The 23,255-nt window shown below is 38.2% G+C and overlaps 2 protein-coding genes across 3 annotated transcripts in view; one reads left to right on the top strand and one right to left on the bottom strand.

The window, feature by feature from the left end:
* trrap (transformation/transcription domain-associated protein) overlaps nucleotides 1-6,100 on the bottom strand; it is a 90,180-nt gene extending 84,080 nt beyond the window's left edge. For both annotated transcript variants that reach the window (XM_074620801.1, XM_074620799.1), the window contains exons 1-10: nucleotides 6,004-6,100; nucleotides 4,374-4,556; nucleotides 3,341-3,390; nucleotides 2,944-3,054; nucleotides 2,561-2,665; nucleotides 2,050-2,133; nucleotides 1,738-1,794; nucleotides 1,443-1,568; nucleotides 862-939; nucleotides 345-433 (exon numbers count right to left, since the gene is read on the bottom strand). In XM_074620801.1, coding sequence (XP_074476902.1) covers nucleotides 345-433; nucleotides 862-939; nucleotides 1,443-1,568; nucleotides 1,738-1,794; nucleotides 2,050-2,133; nucleotides 2,561-2,665; nucleotides 2,944-3,054; nucleotides 3,341-3,390; nucleotides 4,374-4,473 — 800 coding nt within the window. In that variant the 5' untranslated portion in view covers nucleotides 4,474-4,556; nucleotides 6,004-6,100. The remainder of the gene's footprint in view (nucleotides 1-344; nucleotides 434-861; nucleotides 940-1,442; nucleotides 1,569-1,737; nucleotides 1,795-2,049; nucleotides 2,134-2,560; nucleotides 2,666-2,943; nucleotides 3,055-3,340; nucleotides 3,391-4,373; nucleotides 4,557-6,003) is intronic.
* An 8,067-nt stretch (nucleotides 6,101-14,167) lies between these two features.
* Nucleotides 14,168-21,463, top strand: nptx2b (neuronal pentraxin IIb). The gene is made up of 5 exons (XM_074619383.1): nucleotides 14,168-14,593; nucleotides 16,002-16,221; nucleotides 16,650-16,894; nucleotides 17,753-17,932; nucleotides 20,091-21,463. Exons 1-5 carry the CDS (start codon nucleotides 14,168-14,170, stop codon nucleotides 20,319-20,321), a joined length of 1,302 nt encoding a protein of 433 aa, XP_074475484.1. The 3' UTR covers nucleotides 20,322-21,463.
* The last annotated feature ends 1,792 nt before the right edge of the window (nucleotides 21,464-23,255 follow it).

A 23,255-nucleotide genomic window follows, 5' to 3' on the forward strand; every position in this document is an offset into this window, starting at 1 on the left:
CGCTCTCTCTCTACCTGCCAGAGGTATTTTTTTCCAAATTAACTCTGCTCCATTTGCTTCCTGTTCCGAATGCTTAACACAAGCCTCTTCCTACCCTGAGATGTTTCACCTCCTGCTAAGCCAATTTCTACCATTTTAACTTCCCCAAAATGGATTTTAACTCCGGGTTTTTGCTAGAGTGGAAGATGGGGAGGGGAAAAAACGTGCCTAAACCCATTTTGATGGCTGTGAAGTGAAAATGAAATGTGTTAAAAAGGCACATTCAAATCCTATCTGAGACACACTTGAACAGCCCACATGCATGAGCCTGCACGGACGCACACATACACAGAGATGCATCTCACCTGGCCTGCGGAGACACCTGGAGCATGATGGTGTTCATGATGAGGGGTACAAACTCTGACACCACATTGTGAATGTTCAGCTTGTATAGCTGGGGGGGACAGAGCAAACACACAATCTCAGTTAATGGAAAACTAACCTCATTTTAATACACGCGCGTTATTACGGCCAAAGTGATAGATTACAAAACTTTTTAGATGTATTTTTAGGGTGAAACATGATAAAACTCCCATGACTCCAATCATCTAAAATGCAATTAGTCGTCAAAATTTTTTATATAAATAGCTACTAAATTTCTAATCCTAAAAAGGAAGTATATTTTTCCCTAAACTTCAAATTTATCATTTCATATACATTTTTTTTGTTGCATGTAAATTGCAACGTTTTAGGTCAAAAAAGCAGATAACACGTTTTGCAATAACTTGTTTCACTTATTCCTTTTTCCTGTTATTGGACCACGCTACCAAGGGTTACTGTGTGATGGTTATATTTAGAGAAGTTCAGGAGTATGTTACTAACCTGATACATCAGCACCACTATGATAGGCAGCTCAGCCAGCACCTTGAGAGACAAGGACCCCCGTGGGATGATGGTGTGCTAGAGGCAGAAACAAAGTGAGAAACACAATGAGGATGACTGAAATAACTGGATGATGTAAATGCCAGACACTCACCACACACCTTCTAGAGCTGAAGCCATAGAAAATAAGGTGATTCTGACAAGTTTAAAGAAGTGGACTTCTGACCACAGTTGCTGGTTTGAATCCTTATCAGTTCTTGTACATTAACAAAATGTCACACTTTTATACTACTTACTTTACTTGGATTATGTTATATTTCAGTAAAGTCTTTGTAAAAATGGAAACTAGCAGTCAATACAGGACCACGGTCCTCAATGGGACTAATTCAGTGCAGCATCATGTTAAACTGATAAATGTGCGTGTGTTTATCAAGTACTTTTTTATGTATTTTCTATTTAAGGGTAAGTAATGGGGCAGATCTGCCAACATGGTGCACTACTACCATCCTGTGGTTATAGACAGTACTGTAAACTTATGCAGTATGGAGATACAAACTCCTACAAACTGTTGGTCAGCTTACTGTTCGTGTTTCGCTGTCTTCCCTCTCAGGTGCAGTCTTGACCAACACCGATGTGATCATCCCTACCATTTCTGGGGAGGGAACCGTGTTCTCGGCTATCACTTGCGGGTTCTCAAAGTACCTGGCCTGGATGGAGCAGAAAGAGACAGTGGTTAGAGGGAAACACAAGACACAGGTGGAAAGGAAGACAGGCAGAGAGGAAAAGACTCAGTGCTTCAAGTAAAAACACAATCAAATCAGAACCAAACACTTCTTCACTGAAAGCAAAGCCACCTGCTGTGGAGGTTGTACTTACAACAACTTTCGGAAGGTCTTTGTAAATCTGCTTCACAAAGTCCAGAAAGTGGTGAATCTGAGAAGCGAGGATTGTGGGAAACATGTTAATCCAAGGCTTCAAGAAAATGTTCAAATGTCTCTTTTCTTTTTCATAAAGAATGAGAGGAAACCAATCATTAATAATCACATCTCTGGCATCACAAGAATATTGACAAATATGTTTTTGTCTTTATAAGAAGTAGACCACCAAAAAAAAATCACTCTGCACGTTTGCATCCATCAGTACAGTTCACAACTCTTTTTTTTAAAGCAATAAGGCTGAGATTCTCACCTCCTGAGAGATTGGGGGTCGGAACTGTTTGTGCAGCTCAATAATGATGCGAAGGCATATCAGCACATTTTCCTCACTTTCAATCTGTGAAAAAAAAACACAAGAAAAAAAAACAAGAATGTGAAATGCACCCACAATAGCTCTTGTAGCTATAGAATAACTGCATAATATTTATCTTGCCCACTATCCACAGTGACATCAACAATTTTCACTGATTTCCCATCCACTGTATTTGTGCCACAGCAATGAACCCCACCTGTTTTATTAATTATTAGTAAAATGTCCACTAAAAAAAACAAACTATTACAACCACAGCCATGTTGCAGCTTTCGGGAGGTGGTTAATATTAATTTCCAAGCACTTTATGTGCATGTACTGAGCTTTGATTAGCCGTTAGAAAATAAGGCAAATCAACTACGAGCAGTAAAATTACAAGTTTTATAGTGACTGACGGTATGATGCAAAATAATAAAACATAAAATGTTCTGTTGTAAGAGAATAGGACTCATACCTCCAGGAAGCGGAACATCACAGACAGGACGTTCTTGGTGTGTGGGCGAAGGTGTTCATTTGTTGGAATGCGGTGGATGATTTCCAGCACCAGTTTCCGCAATTGCTGAGAAAAAAAAAGCAGAGAATACAGCTTTACAATCATACCATTTCATATGATCGCATTGATTGATTAAATCAAAAATGGGTGTATTGGATTCTAATCATAGCAAGCGGGTCAGCTAGTACGTGATGTCTACAACTGCAGTCGTGCTACTTAATGTAACAGAACTTGTCAGTATTTCTGCCACACTGGATTGCTGTCTGCAGTTTTTGAACATTGGTTAATAGATTGAAATCGGTATGTGTAGGAAGAAGCTCTAACTCTTGTCTTTAGCCACATACCTGTGTAGGTTTTTCCTGGAGGAATTGCACCTCTCCATCCTGAAGAAATGTGAGGAAGCGAGGGATGATGTGTTCCAAGAAGGTGGAGTACTGAGGTGAAGATGTCACATTCTGAAATCGAAAGACCGAGACATGTTATATCACGTAGTAAGTAACTTGGTATATCCCCGCAGTCATGTTTCAGTGCTGTGCAAATTTTCATCAAATATCTTTCTTCGTTGCTGCAGACTTATTTCACTGAATCAAAAACTGTATTTTTCCTCGGTTCAGTTACAACTCGAAAAATCCTTAGAGAATTAAACATTTGTGGAATATAGAAAACTTCTTAAAATCCATCATAATACATCAAAAGAGATAATCCCCTCCAGCACACACTGAGAACATTCATCAAACTTACCTCAAAGTTCTCGCTGACCTCCTGCATCATCTTCAGCTTAGTTTCATCAGCTGGAAGTTGAAGGACAAAACGACACCATTAATCAAACATGCTAATGATACGGCTCCAACTTTCCTGGCCGTCTCCATGTGCTTAGCAGGGACGCTCAGATCTTATCAGTTTTACTTTCATCGTCCAGTTTGATCAAAAGGTACAAAAGAATCACACTCACACTCACACAGACAAGCACTCTCCCAGACACACGTACCTTTGACTGGACTAAAGGTTATCGCTCTCATCACATTGCCCATGCTAAGCACAAGTGCCTCAAAATCACATCATCAATTTGTAAATTTAATTATTCAAATTCCAAACAGAAATATTGTAAGACCCTTTCTATTTTTATGGGAATAGCTATATTCATTCTTACATGAACTCCTATTGTATAAACATCATCCTACTACTCTTAATGATAGCCAAATATTTTAACAGTTGATTTAAAGTAATGGAATAAGTCAATAATCAATTGTATATCTAGGGCTGACCCAAATGCTTCGAAGCTTCGACCGTTGCCATGGTATTCGACCTCCAAATCAGTATTCAAATGCCTTGTTTTTAATTTATATATATTAAACATAAATTATTATTAGTAATTCTCAGACAGATATATCTTCGAATATTTTTCACGGAAGCTTCGAAGCCCGAAAAATTTGTATTCGGGACAGTTCTAACTGCATCTGATCACCTGTTCATTCTCTAGTCTAGAGAATGATACCAGCTCAGAATTTAGCATAAAGGAGATAAAAAATGACACAGTGAAATGGAAAACCATCACTGTTGGATAAGAATTTTTTTGGGTAATACCAAACTCAGGAGAAAGACTTATACACAACAACAAATAATCTAAGGAAATATACACTTTATACTTTAAATGTGATTAAATACAGATAGATGTTTTTTCTGAAACTGCATTATTTTGAAGCTTTCTTCTTCTGTTTTCAGACATCTGACATAACTCCTGTCTAGCAATACACTATGAAGTGTACGAACTCACGTGTGTTAGCGTCTGTGAGTGCTGCCACAAACTGCAGGTACTTCTTCATAAGTGTAGTCTGGTCGACCACGGTGGGGCTGGGTGCAGGCACAAAGGCCATGGTGGTAGTTGGGACCGACAGACTGCTGTTGGGAAAGGGGGCAGACAGCGGTCTGCGCTGATCTCAGTGTGATCTCATGTACACTGCAGAAATGAGAAGAAAATAGATTGGTTGTCGTAAATCTAAATGAAGACATGAACGTTATATTTGCTGGAACATTTAGACAAAACCAGAATTGTTGCTTTGGGGAAATTAGTGTTTAACAAGTATATATATATATATAACATAACATAATATATATAACATAATGTTATATATGAACGTTATATTTGCTGAGCATTTTAGGCAAAACCAGCGTTGCTACGGGGAAAATTAGTGCTTCACAAGTATATATATATATATATATATATATATATATATAACATAACATAAATATATATATATATAACATAACATAAATATATATATATATATAACATAATATATACAACATAATATACATATTAACATGTATTATTGCTTAAATTTATATATACAAATATATATAACATAATAACATGTATTATTGCTTAAATTTATATACATAAATATATATAACATAACATAATATACATATTAACATGTACTATTCCTTAAATTTATATATATAAATATATATAACAACATAATATACATATTAACATGTACTATTGCTTAAATTTATATATATAAATATATATAACATAATATACATATTAACATGTATTATTGCTTAAATTTATATATATAAATATATATAACATAATATACATATTAACATGGATTATTGCTTAAATTTATATATATAAATATATATAACATAACATAATATACATATTAACATGTACTATTGCTTAAATTTATATAAATATATATAACATAACATAATATACATATTAACATGTATTATTGCTTAAATTTATATATATATATAAATATATATAACATAACATAATATACATATTAACATGTATTATTGCTTAAATTTATATATATAAAAAAAAATATATATATATATATATATTTGTCAATTAAAAACGTTTCAGCGTCATGAAGGTTGTATTTGCAGAACATTTAGTCAAACCAGCATTGCAACATGAAGATGAGTGTTTCAAAGTAAACCGGTAACAGTTCCACACAAACATGCCTCTTAACGCGACGCACAGTGATGACATCACTGCTAGCATCCAGCTAGCACACATTTCTGCACACTCCCGACAGTATTTGTGAATTAAAAACGTTTTTTTCAGCCTCAAAGTGGGAACTGTTACATTACTAAGATGTGTTACACCCTTATGTATGCGCTCAATAAAGCCACAAGAGCCACATAATAGTTTTAATTTGCAGAAAACGTTAGCAGCCGTTAGCTAATATGCTAGCCTTACCCAAAGAAAGAAAGCGCTCTAACATTTACACTCATGAAGTTTAAGAGAGAATAAACACACTCCACGGGGAGAAAACATCCTTTATCAGACAAGAACCGGTTTAAAAGTTATTAGTATACAATAATATGCGTAAAACACATACTATTTCGCCATAATGTGTAAGAAAAAGCCACTAATTTGCACTCACCTAGCAACACAGAGAGGAACTGAAGCTCCGTATCCGCCGCGCTCTCGCTGCTGCTGCTGCTCAGGGCTTGAGACCAACCAAGGTGTAGGGATATCCCTCCGCGTGTACCGTATCATATTTACCCTATTAATGCACGAATACAATCTGATAATATTTAATTGACAAAGCTTTATGCAGAGAAGTGATAAAAATCCATGTTCAGCTTTGCGAATATAATTGTATTGGTCAAAACATTTTATTCTAGTGCCAGCGGAAGGTTACAGAGTGAAAACCAGTGGCTATAAGACCATCGTTTTCGATGGTCTTCTGGCTCCCCAGGATTGTTAGCAGAAGAAGTAACTTTGCGGGTAACTGCGCACGGTCACATCCATAGGCAGTACCCTCTGAGACTGAGAGAGGTATAGGCCTACTACTGTAGCTTCTAATATAAAGCATGGTTTCAAATATTTTTACTAGGAAGCATGTGCATGTTAGTGATACAGACTTCTGTGGGGTGTGTATCATGCCTCATTTTTTATATATATCAACAAAAACAGACAATACTAGGAACTAAGGGCAAACAAAAATGGTGACAAGCAAATACAAAGAACATAAGTAGTTAAAGGGAAAAAAACAAAACAAAAAACAAAAAAATAAAATAAAATAAAATAAAATTGAATAGAATAAATAAATAAATAAAACATAGACAACACCCTAAGGCACACAAATCAGGGAGACATTGGCGACATACAGTATATACATAAACATGTGTAACCCACCTCCCTCACCCATCCCTGAGCAGTGCTACCTTGGGTACTAAAGACTATGTGTGTATTGCGTCTTGATTGTCCGTCCCTTCTATAGAGGAGATCATCAGTCTCCAAATCTTTTCAAATGCCTCCAGTCTGTCATTAAGGGTGTATCGGATTCTTTCTAGGTGGAGGGTTGTAATATAAAGCATGTGAAGCACTTCAACTCATATTGCAGTATTGGGTAGACCTAACATGCATTATTGCTTAAATGTATATATATATACATATATATATATTTGCTAAATTATAATCTTGACCAACAGTTTAGGCAAGGGATTGACATAGGCAACTTTGCTTTGTCAACTTTAGGCCTAACATGTATATAATTCTACAGGCTTGGCTTGAAGTTGTATTTTTTTTATCATGTTGGTTGGTATAAGTTCAAATTAATAAAAAAATATTTACTAGCATTATGATCTATGCTTATGATTTATAGATCAGTTATAAATTAATTGAAAGAAAATCCCCTTTAAATCCCCTTTGCTGTTGTTTAACCTCCTCTTGATCAGAGTTAATGGGTCTATTTTTAAAAAAAAAGTCATTAATTCTGCATTTGTAATGTTTAATTTGTTATTAATAGTGGATCATGAGTTTCACCCTTTTCATTAAGCCAATAAGTCTGCAGTTATGAATGTCAGTAAGTCATAGAATGTTTTAACAACAACCCACCAAGTCTGTTATTGTAAATATTGTTGAATTCATTTTGGTCCTATTATATACAATACAACCTGGCTGGCAACCTAAAAGATCTTTATATTAATGGGACTTACAATGGATAATAACTGATGTATGAAGAAGTATGAGGGGCGGATCATCAGGTGGACTGACACTGCAACAGAATTAAGTTAATGGTTTGTTTTTACCACAAGATGGCAGCCCACTGAAGTAGATAGTGGCTCTGAAATCCTTAGTGCTCGAAGTAAAACAAGCATTGTGCCAACCATTAATGTGTAATAAAACACCAGAAACTGCATTTCATCTCTTGAACTGGGCCCAACATGGGCTGCAGGACCCCTTTGTAGAGTATAGTTGCATAAAGTATTGCAAACATGGCTCTTCCACATCATGGCACTTCTTATCTGATGCCTAGGAAATTGGTCTCAGATCTTGATCTTACGTTTTTTTTTGTTTTGTTTTTTAATAATTCAGGCTTTCATAAGATAGTGCTAGAGGATAGATGTGCAACATTAATAGAGGTCAGCCAGAAATCTGAAGTAGGGAAAATTGTGGTTTTGTCAATCATTTTGTAGGGAAACGGCTCAAGAACCCATCATAGCAATGGTCAAATATTAGACATATAGTCAATATTAGTCTTTGTTTTGTATTTGCTCTTCTTTTATTAATATTAGAAAATATTGGAAGATGGGTGTAGATTTTGCAATAACTGTTCTGGTTTTCATTGATCAAATAAGTCACTATCTAAAATTGAGAATTTTACCCTTTCATGATCATTTTAAAGGTCGTCCTTGAGGTTCATTGTCACCATATCAAGTTGCTGTCATACACACTTCAGTGGTTCATGAATGAAAGTGTATGGCAACAAGGCTTGAGATCCTTTTTTTCCCCCATAATGCTTCTTTCAGCTTTGAAAATAATGAAGTCAAAGACATGAAAGACGGTCATTACTTATCTTGGCCTGTCTCCTGCCCACATGCTTTATACTAATGGGTTTTAATTCATAATTCTCTCCTCCCATAGAGTGAAAGCACTGGCAAAAGACCACAGAATGAGAGCTCCCTTTCATATATAATGTAAGAGGTAATTTGACATGCAATGTGACATTCTCATTCTCTTTCTCGCTCTCTGTTCCCTAAGTAATAATCATCTGCTAAAGGATGTTTGTCTCTGGGTTATTGCGCTGTCCTGTTGGTTTCATTAGTGTTTTTCGTGTGTGACAGGGACTTTATCCTGAGAGGGGAGAGTGGATGACACACATGCTTTCCAAAAACCACTCATGTGTCCATTAGATGTGTGTTTTTTTCAGTACACCGCTGCGGCGGCTGATGCCCTTATGATGAAGCCACATCACTCCTGCATTATTATTTCTCGTATAGAAAGAAGTGCACTTTCCTTGAGACTGAGTCTGAATCATCAACAATACATTGCGCACACAGTACACTGGAAACATGCATCTACAGCTCCCATTCACAATCACTCTTTTTACCCATATGCACTCCTGCCTAACAAGAGGACTTGTACTCTGTGAACCAGCGGGCTTTGTGAATATGGTTGTTATTGCAGTCCACAGTGTAATCAAAGTTGATTTCTCCATTTCCAGGGGCTGTTTTTAACCGGCTGGATTTTAAATTGGACTGACAGATACCTTTTGTCTTTGTCACCTGCAAGCAGAAAAAAGGTGTGATGTCATTAAAACATTCTGGGTTTAACTGAGGGAGGCAGTCTGCCGCCAATGACGGTAACTGGTTTGCACAGGCTTTGCAACGCTGTGTACAGCAAACTGAAGGTGTTGATGGCCAATCACTGCTGCCAGATCCTGATCCTTTCTTTCTTTCTTTCTTTCTTTCTTTCTTTCTTTCTTTCTTTCTCAGTGAAATACACATTTTTCATGTATTGTGTTTTTAAAAAATATATATATTAACACACTTTTATGTGCAATTGTGTAGTAGTCGTTGTGCTGTACACTCCAAATACAAGTTATAGAATTTTTGATCACAACAAATATATTTGACAGCAAACCTGCTTAAAATGAATACGTTCAAAATATTGCATTGCCAGATTTGAAACCATATATTCAGACACCATTCATCTGCAAAATCAGCCACAGCCTTAAAGGTTTCATATTCTTCTGTTTCATTTCCTTTCCAATCTACAACAACAATGATTTTGAAGTAAACAAGTGAATTTTCAAATGCACTGTACTTAGGTACAATTTTGTGGTACTTGTACTTGAGTATTTCCATTCTATTCTACTTAATACTTCTACTCCACTGCATCTCAGAGGGAAATGCTGTACTTAAACACTTACACTTTGCACATTTATTTGCCAGATATAGTTCCTTTCAAGTGAATCTCGCTCCAGCTGTACTTTTTCCATATGTCACAAAACTAAATACCAGTAGAATAGCCACTAGGGGATCAACAACTAACTGCAGAGTAGCACAGTGCAAAACAACTTTTGGTCAGTCATCTTTTTTAGTAAAAGGAATACATTTTTGGAATGCCCTATCAATGGAAATAAAAACACAACCTGATCTGAAAACGTAATGAAAACACAAGCTGAGTTCTCCCCGTGTTAGCGTGGGGTTTCTCCGGGTTCTCAGGTTTCCTCCCACAGTCCAAAGACATGCAGGTTAGGTTAATTGTTGACTCTAAATTGCCCGTAGGTGTGAATGTGAGCGTGAATGGTTGTTGGTCTCTGTCTGTGAGGACTGGATGTTGTATTATGTATCTTTATTTCTGAAAAGCCTAACCAGGGACAAGGTCTGCAAATTAGCAACGGCTAGAAGTACATACATTGCATCAATTGCACTTTATTTAAATGTAACAATGCCTACATACTGTATATTGTCCCTGTCAAGTAAATTAATAATACTATAAGTAACATACTATAAGTTTATGAAATACAATGCACTGTTTAAGATGAAACCAGTGGTTCCAACCCCTCATCAAAAAGCTGCGTTGGGTTTGGACCCCTCGTCATGTTTTGTGCTAAAATTCTCAGATGGTTTAAGAAACTGTTCGAGGCCCATAGAGGTAAAATTGTCCAAATATTTCACATAAAGCAGAACTTTGACATCGTTCCTGCCCCATTAACATTAATCATCTTAGAACACCACAGAGTTATATCATGACCTTTTGGATGGGACCCGACTAACACAGTAGTTAAAACTAAATTCCACTTCAACCAAATGCTTCTTATGAAACGTATAGTTCCAGTCTTTGATTATTGCATTGATGCATCACTGTCTGACGATGTTGTTGTATTAGTAATACTTTTACAGAAGTAAAGGCTCTGAATACTTCCTCCACTTTGCTTTTCATACAGTATGAATGTGATTTTGTTAAAAGGGCAGATTAATCACAATATAGGACACAGACAACCACACACTGGTAAACTAGTGACAAACAACATTTCATGTAATCGCTTGAATAACAGCGTTTTTTTATTGACATCTTTGTCTGATCGTTAATTTGGAGCAAATAAGAATCCAGCTGGCTTCCTTGCTGTTTTAAAACGCCACAATCGAACAATGTGCACTCAGTGAATGAAGCCAAACTGTGTCTACTGTCATTAAAAACCTCCCTGATTGACTGTGTGATTTGGAGCATGGTTGGACGCCATGTTCAAAGCACAGTGGTACGTCTTCCAGTCTGCACACCAGGCTTTATTGACCTTTCACAGCCAGGCAGGCAGCTGCTGCTAATTGTTTTCCACCGCATCCTGTCTCGTCACTACTTCCTGTATTGAAGAAAACTCACCTGCATTTATAATGATCTGTCATGTGTTTGACGGCTGGGAAAACTCTGGCCTTAAATGGCCTCAATTCCATCATGAGTGACACAGAATCAACACTGATTCATCCATTATCTTATTAAATGGGATTGAATTTTAGCTGATTTTGATATATTGAAGACATTTTACACTAATTAACTCCAATTCATGACATTTTCTATATTTATACAACATTTTGCAAGATGATATTGTTCTCTACATGTAAATAAATCAGCTAACTCATTTGAATCACAGTAGAATCAAGGTCTACTGCAATATCTTTTTGCATTGGCTTTTTACATTTTCAAAACCTTAAAGGGGAGCACCACCTAAATAAAAAATTCCAATATGTTATTTCCATGGCCTAGGAAAGTTCAATCAATATTTGTGAACATGAACTCCTCTCTCTCAAAGCCAGAAACTAGAGAAGTAAGTCTCAAACTTGTAATGTCATACGGTATAAAGTCTAGAGCCGCTCCATAGACAATGAATGGGAGACTGATTTTGTTTGTTTTGTTTTGTTTTTATACCCAAATGAGCTTTATTGTATTGTAGTGTTGGCAGTTGTGAAACAGAAAATGTTCCCATATACTCAGATCATTCCCCTGGTTACTCTCAGTGTCATTTATAACATCTCTCCAATTCATTGTCTATGGAGCAGCTCCACACTTTGTACCTATGACATCACAAGTTTTAGTTTTAGCACTCTAGTTTTTGGATTTGGGAGAGATTTGTTCATGTTTAATATAATTTTTTGGACTGTCTTAGACCATAGGAATAACATGTAGGAATTTTGAATAAGAGCGTATTTCCCCTTTCAATGCTTGGACAGTTTTAGTCAGCTCAATTCTTTGAAGGTCAACGCAGAAGGTCATCATCCATATTACTGAATAGAGTCACTATTCAGGTGCTCAGGTGTCAGCCGTATATAGTTATAATTCCGATTATGATCTGCTTGCTAACAATCTGAGACCAGATTAAACAAAACCAAATATATTAATGTCATAATGTATTATAATCGGGCTAATAGTTGTTGTTTTTTTAAATCCATATCATCTGTAGGACTTTATTGTGGTACAAACTCACATAACGCGCAGTCTTTCATCACTGTCTCCTTGAAGATCCTCTTCTCTGCTTTGCATTCCCACCTTTTTTACTGACCAGTTGATTGTTTGCTTGATCTCTGCCAGATCACTGTCAAATGTTACAGCTATTACAATCAATGGACCAATTTGACAGAGAGTAATGCAGCTATAAGTAGACCTAGCATTCTCCTTAGTTAAACGGTTTTATTTATTTTTTTTATAGCAGAGGGCTTGACTCTCCCACCTCATTGCTATTTCCCTCCAGCAATGATTTTTAAAATGTTTTCTCCATTACATATACATTATTTAGTTTTCTTTGTCATCTAAAAAACAACACGTTGCATGTATCACCGTGAATAAAATAAAATGTGTCCCACACCTCCCTAAAATGGTTTGTTCCCCAGTCCTCATTTAATTAAATATGTAACAACAATATTGATTTAACTTTAGTATTTTATTGTTGAAAACATAACAGTGTTGATAAAGTGGCATTTCTTTCATAATCTGTGAAAGCTGTGATAGCAACCTTTCAGTCCAGACCTCAATCTGCCATCTGGGCAGCAATATTTATTGCTCAATCTTGTTTATTCTGGTCTCAGATTGTTAGCAAGCAGATCATAATTGGAATTTTAACTATATACGCTGACACCTGAGCACCTGAATAGTGACTCTATACAGTAATGTGGATGATGACCTTCTGCGTTGACCTTCAAAGAATTGAGCTGTTATATACTGACTAAACTGTCCAAGCATTTAAAGGGGAACTATGCCCTTATTCAAAATTCATACATGTTATTCATATGGTCTAAGACAGTCCAAAAAAACAATATTAAACATGAACAACTCTCTCCCAAATCCAAAAACTAGAGTGCTAAAACTGAAACTTGTGATGTCATAGGGTACAAAGTGTGGAGCTGCTCCATAGACAATGAATGGGGAGAGATGTTATAGATGACACTGAGAGCACCCAGGGGAATGATCTGAGTATATGGGAACATTTTCTGTTTCACAACTGCCAACACTACAATAGAATAAAGCTCATTTGGGTATAAAAAAAAACCCAAAACAAACAAAATCAGTCTCCCATTCATTGTTTATGGAGCAGCTCCAGACTTTATACCCTATGACATCACAAGTTTGAGACTTACTTCTCTGGTTTCTGGCTTTGAGAGAGAGGAGTTCATGTTCACAAATATTGATTGAACTTTCCTAGGCCATGGATAGGATTTCTGGTTCCCTCAAATGAGGGAACCAGAAAACATCAGAATAATAAACAGAAGTATGAGAACAAATATGAGGACATGAAATGATACTGAGATTGATCCCACATCTTTCTTTCCAATCCTCGTGGCTTCATCAGCTTATAACTGCTGTGAGATAATTAACCCCTCAGAGTCTTCATTAACTTTTCCAAATAAATAAATCAACAAATGTTTGACCTGGCTGCCTTTGTGACGTCAGCCTATACTACAACCAATTAGGACGCTTCTTCTACAGACACCTTTTTGGTAATCCTCTTTTCCTGAGAGGAGCTGTCCGATCAGCACCACACTGTGCCAGAAATAGTTGCTTTAACACAAGCCACATTAAACCTTAGGCTTATACAGTCACCACCTGATCGGATTTATCTGCTTTCTTCATTTTTGTTGCTCAGGCATGGAGCTGCTTTGTAGAATTAGATATACGTGATGTTTTTTGGGTAGACCCATTTTGGGTAGACTTTTACGCACTTTTACGCACTGAACTTTTACGCACTGAACGCTTGATTTCGTTAGTGTTGAGGGTTTAGTGTTTGGTTTTTCTCTTTCCCTTTGACTTTCCCTCATACTCCCGGTATGTTTTCCCTCTTGTATGGACTGTTGTGTGTCTGTGCGCTGAGCTGCGGTCAGGAGGACGATGGGAAGAGATACATCTGCCGGGCGATACCTCTCAGCGGCTCGGATGCCAGCTGTCCTGTGACTCTGTTACCAGAGCTGAGCTCCGGGAGTCAGGAAGAGGAGCTCAGGAACACCGTCATGCAGCTGCGAGAGACGATTTTACAGCAGAAAGAGACGATTTCCAAACAGATTGGCACCATCAACGAGCTGACCACCAAGCTGTCTCTCTGCGCCTCGGCCAGCGACGACAGGAAGTACGACAAGGGGGCTTCATCCTGGGGCAAAGAGAAGCAGAACACGATGGGAGATGTTCCCAGAGATCCGAGCATTGACACTCTGGGGAAAACCATGCAAGGACTCAAGGACCGGTTGGAGAACTTGGAGGTAAGTGGGAACCAAAATCCTACACTGTTAAGAATGTCCCAGTAAAATAACAGTAAAGAACTGGCAGCAGGGTTGCCTTTATGTTACTGTAAAATTAACATTATTATACCGTTGAAATTTACAGCTTTGTACTGTTAATGAAAAATACAGTTTGAACTGTTTTTTAAAATTAATTTCACAGTAGTTTACAGTTAATTTACTGTTTAAAGATACATTATATAGCTGTTTTTCACCTTTCTTTTACATTATCTTACTGATAATGCACTATAAAGGTTGTATTTTTTACATACATTTTAATAAACATAATTTTTTGCCTATAGATGAATAGACTTAGCAGGTTACAGACATATAGGAATAGTCACACTAAATACAATTAAAGGCACTTGTTAGGAAAAAGGCTATAATAGACTTGTTGACACTTTTCCCAAAATGTCTGTCTATAGCTGGCTACAAGCACAGAATGTAAACCATAACAACATGTGAGTGAAGAACAATAAAGCTAATTCACCTATTTTACAATCATGTACAATGTACAAGCCTCACATGTGCAGATCAGGTCCCAGAATTAAAAAAATACTGCATGAAACTGTTACTGATGATACTTTAGACAGTTGATCAGCAGTAAAGTGATGTTTTTTAAGAATGCATTATAGTTCAGTTAAAAAACAGCTTATGAGAGTAATTTAACAGGTTTTTCTTTTGTATTAACAGTAAAGCACTGTTTTTAGCAATAACAGGTTAATACTGTTGAAATCCTGCTGTAAATTAACAGCAATTGTTTACAGTGTACCCTCTCTATGCCAAAAGCTGTGCGTAAAAGCTCAGTTTGATTCTTGGAGTGGATTTATAGGATTACAACACCTTGTCGAGTCACTGCTAAGCAGTAGAATGTCTCTTCTGAGAATCATTAGTTATCAAACAGAAGTATCTGTGAGAAAGAGATTATCCAATTGTTTGATTGATTGTCTAATTGGCCAGCTTCAAACTTCCCATTACGCATGCAGGGACTATTATGTGACAAGTGTGTTTACTATGCTTGTCCGACCAAACTAGAATGCTTTAAAAAGAATGTCTTCCTCACAGTCTTGAAATGGTAAAGTGTTGGTGAGTCTGACCTCTTATGCATTATATTAGGATCTTTATTGCACAGTTAATTTCATCATAATGGTCAAAATAAGATCATGAAATAACTGGATTGGACAACTGACCAAAACCTTACACAACCCTGAAAACAACTGTAGTTGCAAGCCTGTCAATGAGTCATACAGAAGAATGGACTTATGGAGCAGGTGATGTCAGTCATCACATCTTGCCGCTCTCAGGGTGTGTGTGTGTGTGTGGTGTACTGTCCTTGACCATCTGTGTGCACTTCCTGCTCAAGCTGCCCTGTCCATCCTCTTCCCCCCAGCAACAGCAGCTGAGGGCCAACGTATCCGGCGCCTCGTTCCCCAGCGAGCTCCGCAACCTGCTGCAGCGTCGCCTCGGCGAGCTGGAGAAGCAGCTCCTGAAGAAGGTCAGCAACCTGGAGGAGGAGAAGAGCATGCTGTCCAACGCCACGGCCGCATACAGGCTGAAGACGGAGAGCACGCTGAACGCCCTGGTGGACAGGATCAGTGAGTTGGAGAAAGGTGAAGGATGTCACTCAGCAACTGTCACACTCACATCATCATAACTGGACAGATTGTTTTGAGATAATCAGGTAGTAAAGGGGATGAATTGGAAACATTGGTACATGGTACTACACAGAAGGAAATATAAGACTATGTAAAGCATGCAACCTATTGTACATGTACCTCACTAATGGAGAGAAGAGGCAGAGGAAGGTACTCAGGGAATAAAAGAGTTGAGAGGGTCTGATGAATCAGACACAGACGTGGACATTTTTTTACACAAAAGGAACCTTTGTTGAGGTTTTACGTCATGGCTGTCTGTGTATTAAACAAACATAAAGGGAGGTGATGCTTTTGTTTCCTCGCTTTTCATTACAAGGCACCTCGTGAGACACCTCTCACCTCCTGTCCCGCCCTGTCCCTTTCTCTTCTCTGTCTCATTACAGGAGGTGGAGACTTTAAGTCCCCGGAGCAGTTCAAGCTGTCCCTCCCCCAGCGGACCAACTACCTGTACGGCCGCATCACCAAGAGCCTTCCAGAGATGTACGCTTTCACACTCTGCATGTGGATCAAGTCCAGTGCCAGTCCTGGCATAGGGACGCCCTTCTCTTACGGTGTACCCGGGCAAGCCAATGAGATTGTGCTGATCGAATGGGGCAATAACCCGATAGAGCTGCTCATCAATGACAAGGCAAGTCGTTTCTGGTTCCCTGCACTGTAAACAATTGCTGTTAATTTACAGCAGGATTTCAACAGTGTTAACCTGTTATTGCTAAAAACAGTGCTTTACTGTTAATACAAAAGAAAACCTGTTAAATTACGCTCATAGGCCGTTTTTTAACTGAACTATAATGCATTCTTAAAAAACAGCACTTTACTGCTGATCAACTGTCTAAAGTATCATCAGTAACAGTTTCATGCAGTATTTTTTTAATTCTGGGACCTGATCTGCACATGTGAGGCTTGTACATTGTGCATAATTGTAAAATCAGTGAATTAGCTTTATTGTTCTTCACTCACATGTTGTTATGGTTTGCATTCTGTACTTGTAGCCAGCTATAGACAGACATTTTGGGAAAAGTGTCAACAAGTCTATTATAGCCTTTTTCCTAACAAGGGCCTTTAATTGTATTTAGTGTGACTATTCCTATATGTCTGTAACCTGCTAAGTCTATTCATATAGGCAAAAAATAAGGTTTATTTATTGTATGTAAAAAATACAACCTAAATAGTGCATTATCAGTAAGATAATGTAAAAGAAAGGTGGAAAAACAGCTTTAAAATGTATCTTTAAACATTAAATTAACTGTAAAATACTGTGAAATTAATAAAAAAAAACAGTTCAAACTGTATTTTTCATTAACAGTACAAAGCTGTAAAACTCAGCGACGGTATAATAATGTTAATTTTACAGTAACATAAAGGCAACCCTGCTGCCAGTTCTTTACTGTTACTTTACTGTGGGGATGTTTTCATTCAGCAGCCGTACTATACATGTGCTTTTATGTAAGCAAATCACAACTAAGTCCATTGTATTTTGGACCATTAGGTCGCCCAGTTGCCCTTGGAGGTACGTGATGGAAGGTGGCACCACATCTGCATCTCCTGGACCACACGGGACGGCCAATGGGACGCTTATCAAGACGGAGGGAAGCTGGGAACTGGCGACAACCTGGCGGCATGGCACCCCATCAAACCCGGAGGGGTCATCATCCTGGGGCAGGAGCAGGTTGGTTTGACGCACGCGCCTGTATCTGCAGATTTAGTCATCACTCCTTTAGCTCTTTTGTCATGATCAAAGAAAGCAGCCCACTTACCTTGAATTACATCACCAATGACTTCTCTTTCATATTTTTTGTTTCACACTGAAGAGAACACTAACAATGAGCCATCAATTATCTAGTGCAGCATCCCTTCCAAGTTGCAATGTCGAGTAGTTCTGCCAATGAGAAGTGTTATTTATGAAGCAGCTTTTCAAACTGCAGATGGAAAACAAGAAAATCAACCACACCTGAAGCAGCGGTAATAAGAAGGTGGCAGGTTATCGTGACAAAACAATTACCGAGATAATGGTAGACCTGTCACTGCCCACAGATGCTGAGGTCTCCTGCTGGGCAGCTGCATTATTAAAAAACGTCAGAATGAGATACATCAGTCTGTTAGAAATCAAATCAGTGTTTGAAGGCTGTTCTTGTCAGAGGACATTTTTTAGCTACATGGTTGATAATGAAATCAAATTCAATTCAATGTCATTCTTTTTTAACACTTAAATGTTATTGTAGGCTCTAGGAATGGTACTGTCGGCCGGTTGGTCCACCACTTTGATTCAACCTGAAATATTTCAACAACTTTCCGATTGATTGCCATGAAAGTTTATACAGACTTTCGTGTTCCCCTGAGGATGAATCCTAAAGACTTTGGTAATGCCCTGACTTTTTATTAAGCACCACCAGTCTGTCAAGGTTTTCAGTTATCCAGTGAAATATCCCAACATGGATTGACTGTCACCAAATTTTGTACAGATATTCATGGTTCCTAGATGATACACCCTAATTAGTGACCCCCTGACTTTTTTTTAGTGCCACAATGAGGTTGACATTCATGATTTTAAGTTAAATGTCTCAACAGCTATTGGATTGATTGTCATTACATTTTTTTCCAGACATTCATGTCCCCGTCAGGATGAGCTGTAATCACTTTGGTTTGGCGATCCCCTGACCTTTTATGCAGCGCCATCATCAGGTCAAAATTGTCATTTGTTCGACTCATTGGTTTATGACCAGAAACCTGAAAACTAATCACATACATTTGCTGATGTTAGCATTGCTGATGTTAGCATTTAGCTCAAACCACCGCTGTGCCTATAATTGCAGCCTCGCAGAGCTGCTAAGCATGACCACGGAGATATAAAATAATTTAAACTGAATTGAGGATTGCATTACCACTTTGCATATTGAATTGCCAATTGCAAAATGCATTTTCAAATTGCATGACTAAATTGCGTCCCACAGCAAGAGGGTTCCGGGTTCAAACCTGACTTGGGGCCCTTTTCTGTGTGGAGTTTGCACGTTCTCCTCGTGTTAGCATTGTTTTTTTCTCCAGGTTCTCCGGTTTCCTCCCACAGTCCAAAGATATGCAAGTTAATTGTTGATTCTAAATTGCCCGTAGGTGTGAATGTGAGGGTAAATGGTTGTCTATCTCTGTGTGTCAGACCTGTGATAGTCTGGCGACATGTCCAGGGTATATATATATATATCTAATTCAAACTGAATTGAGGATTGCATTACCACTTTACATACTGAATTGCCAATTGCAATATTCATTTTCAAATTACATCGCCACTTTGCACATTAAATTGCCAATTGCAAAATGTATTACTATTTGAATAAAGAGGCCAAAAATAACTTCCATATAAAAGAGCTGAATTGGAAGCCGACAAAGGTGCTCTGATGATGTTATGAAGGGTCGCTTTCACTTGAATGTCCAACTGTACATAATACACACTGCATACTCCATCATGCATTAATAGTGCTGTAGTTTTCAGTACTGTGTGGAATGTGATCACAGATAGACCATATGGTGTGACATCCGGACAGTTGAACAAGCACTGAAGTGGCCACTTTAGACTTCTTAATCAAAGCTTAATTAAATCCTATAAGTGGCATACCAGAGATTTACAGACATGTATACACATGGTGCACCATTTTAGGTGCTGTAACATTTGCAGCATTTGAACAGAACAAGGAATAAAACTCTCTCTTAAACCTGAAAAGTTTAATGACTAGTCCACCTATATTCCCACCTGCACCTCAGAAAGATAACTTACTTTGATTGTTGTTGATGCTTTTTATTTTACATTGACATCCTGCTGTTTATGGCCCTCACAGGACGTGGTGGGCGGGCGTTTCGATGCCGGACAGGCCTTCGTGGGCGAGCTGAGTCAGGTGAACATTTGGGACCGCGTTCTGAAGCCGGTCGAGATCCAGTCCATGGCTAACTGCAGTTCTTATATCCCCGGGAATGTGATTTCATGGCTGGCAACCAACGTTGAAGTCTTCGGTAGGGGAGCATTCAAGCGGCCCTTGGAGATGTGTCAGGATCGACTGCCCGATGCTTAAAACTCTCTTTACATTAGCCGGTGTTTCCATCCATTCAGCTTTTTTTTTTATTGTCTGCTCTTAATGTGAGGCAGTTTATGGACTTCACAGTATACATTTGCGTGTAAGAATTTGATTTGCTTTGCACAGAAGGATATTAGAGATTTGTGATCCAGGCGAGAGGTGATGTGGAGGCTGATCATTGACTGGTGGCTGTTTCTTTTCTTTCTTAACCATGACTAAGGTACTTCAGTCCTTCAATACACCCACCACCGTGGTAAAAAGGTCCCCTCAGGTATTAGTGCTAAGACATAACATACATCCTCTCCCACACACTCCTCCCTCCCTCCCTCCCTCCACACTCAAAAGCTTTGAAGTAATGAAAATCCACTCTAGTCCGGCACAGACGCACGCAGGTACTGCTGCTACTACTACAGGGTCCAGACTGGCTGACAGTTGACATGTGAGTTGGTACTGCGTGCAGCGTGGGAGTGAGGAAAGATTAAAGGTCTGGCTAATGTTATGTCTATTCCTTAGCTTGGAATAGGCTTAGAGCCAACATCAATCACACCAATGATCCTGACATGTCCGGTCATTTTTAAGGAACTGGAAAAGTACAATATGGCACTTTATCTGTTATGTGTACTAGCTGGTAGTTGGAGCATGTGTGCAAAAGACTTCATTCTCTGGTAGAAATACTTCTGTTGATATTGTTTTACAGCTTTCGTATGACCTTGTTGGGAGGCAAACATAACTGATACCAGTGATACTAGTGAGTCTATCACAGTGCTTTTTTCATTGCCTTTTTCCATTTGAACGAAACCCGTTTAAACGGTGAATCATGTTGGAAATATATTCATAGCTTCAGTGTTGTGATATATCTTTACTCGTGATTTGTAACATTGTCGCAGTGGATTGTCTAACCAAGCTTTCGACAGAAAATGGATTTTGAATGTACATTAATTATTTGTATGTGTACTGTAATGTTCCGTAATCTCTGTCCAAACAAAAATGTAGTTTTTTATGTTATTGTTGTTTTTCACACATGTATAAGGCATTGTCCATCTTGTTCTTGTGGCCTTCTTCTGGAGACTTAAGTGCCATTAAATGTTTTCTTAATGTTGAAAATCATTTGCTTTGCCAATAAATGAAAATGTGGAAAATAAAAGGAAATTATTGCTGCAAAATGAATTTACAAAGATTGGACAGATTTTATCACCCCCGATGCAACTGTGCATCATTCATGCATTCTCGATCCCAATCTACACCTTTTTTAAAATTACCTCGCTTCTGTTAGCGGCATCGGTCAAGCTGGTGAGGTGACACAGGAGTGACATGAGTTAATCTGAGCAGGATCTTTTAGGCTCAGATGGCTTGGGCCAAGACAACAACAGGTGTCCTGGGTGGCATTAGCGACACTTATCAGTTGGGAGAGGCCGAAAGGTCACGGGTGGCGTCACATACACACTCCCTCGGACAAAGCAGCTCTTTCCAACCACTCACTGCTCTGAAAACTCCTCAAGTGCAGGGCTAAATCTATACATGTACTTTGAAGGCCATGAAATATAAGCTTCAATAAAACTAATGAAATTCTAAGGTTTACCAGCTCTTTAAATGTAAGATGAGCTGCTGAACCAAACCGAACAATTAATTAGATGAAATGTGGAAGGCTGTATATACTGTTTATATATAGCTGTCCTCTTCAATATAAGGCAAAGAATATGTTACATTGGCCTGATTTATAAAAAGCTGTATGCGTCTCTGGAGAAAGGAACAGGGTTTTGTTGTTGCAACCTTTACACTCTGATATTCGGTGAAGATGTCTGATTAATTTGTGTAATTCACACAGGGCTGTTCTCCAGGTGGCCTCGTCCGAGAACACAATATTATGCAGCTTGAATGTCCATCCCATAGTGTAAGGCAATTCTTTGTTCGTCTCTGCACAACATGTAATTTATCGATGACGCAGGATGAAAGAAAGAAAAAAAAAGTAATTACATAAAACTCTCCAAGCGGCTATGAGGAGCTGAATTCAGTCAATAATGGTCATGGAGATGGAAAAGAACACGTCCAAGGCCAGTGTCTGTATCTGTTCTTACTTTATTAGCCTGTGTTTTATGTCTGCTTTTACAAGCTGAGATAAGTGGATAAAAACAAGCTTGGTTGTAAAGATGAAATATCAGAAATGATGAAAAGGTTTAATGAAGACTCAGCAAAACAAAAACTTAAATCAAAATAGAAATAATAAAGTGGAAAATGGTTTTCTTTTGAGTGGATGTTTCACAGTTTTTTTCAGTGACTGGAGAGCCGTAAGTTCACGTTATCAGTACAGTATTAAAGCTGCACTAATGGATATTGTTTTATTAACGATGGATCAAATGCCTGTGTGTAATGTGAAAGGGGTCACTCATAATAACCAACCCACAGAGAATTACCATCCTACTCTGCTGTTCCTCTCAGGAGCATTTTAGCATCCTTCAACTTGTTGTTTTGGTTTTCTGGCCAGCGACTTAGTGTTGTTTTCGGTCGCAGCAGGCAGCTGTTTTCAGCGAATAAGCTCTGATATACCGACTGTACACACCTGCCCAGCACCAAATGGCAAACAGACACAGTTGCATCCAGCTGGTGAACATAGTGGAGCATTCAGCAGCTACAGAGCCAGAGATTTCCCTCAGGAGTTGGTGGAGACCAAAAATGAGCAAAAAGGAGAATGAATGTTGGACTTAAATTCATCAAGTGACCAGAATCACAACTCCAAATGAATCTCTATGTAGCTCTGCCTCTGCTGGATGTGTTAATATATATATAAAGTTTGACTTGCTTTTACATCACCTCATTTTAAGCCAAACAGCAACCCAGAAAAACAAGTTGACACATCAGAAACTTTACAAATCTCCTAATAAATCTTCATCTACTTGGATTAGTCACAGTTACGTGTCTGTTTTTCTGCGGTTC

The sequence above is a fragment of the Sebastes fasciatus genome, chromosome 20 (assembly GCF_043250625.1).
Source record: "Sebastes fasciatus isolate fSebFas1 chromosome 20, fSebFas1.pri, whole genome shotgun sequence".
In the NCBI taxonomy this organism is placed as follows: Eukaryota; Metazoa; Chordata; class Actinopteri; order Perciformes; family Sebastidae; genus Sebastes; species Sebastes fasciatus.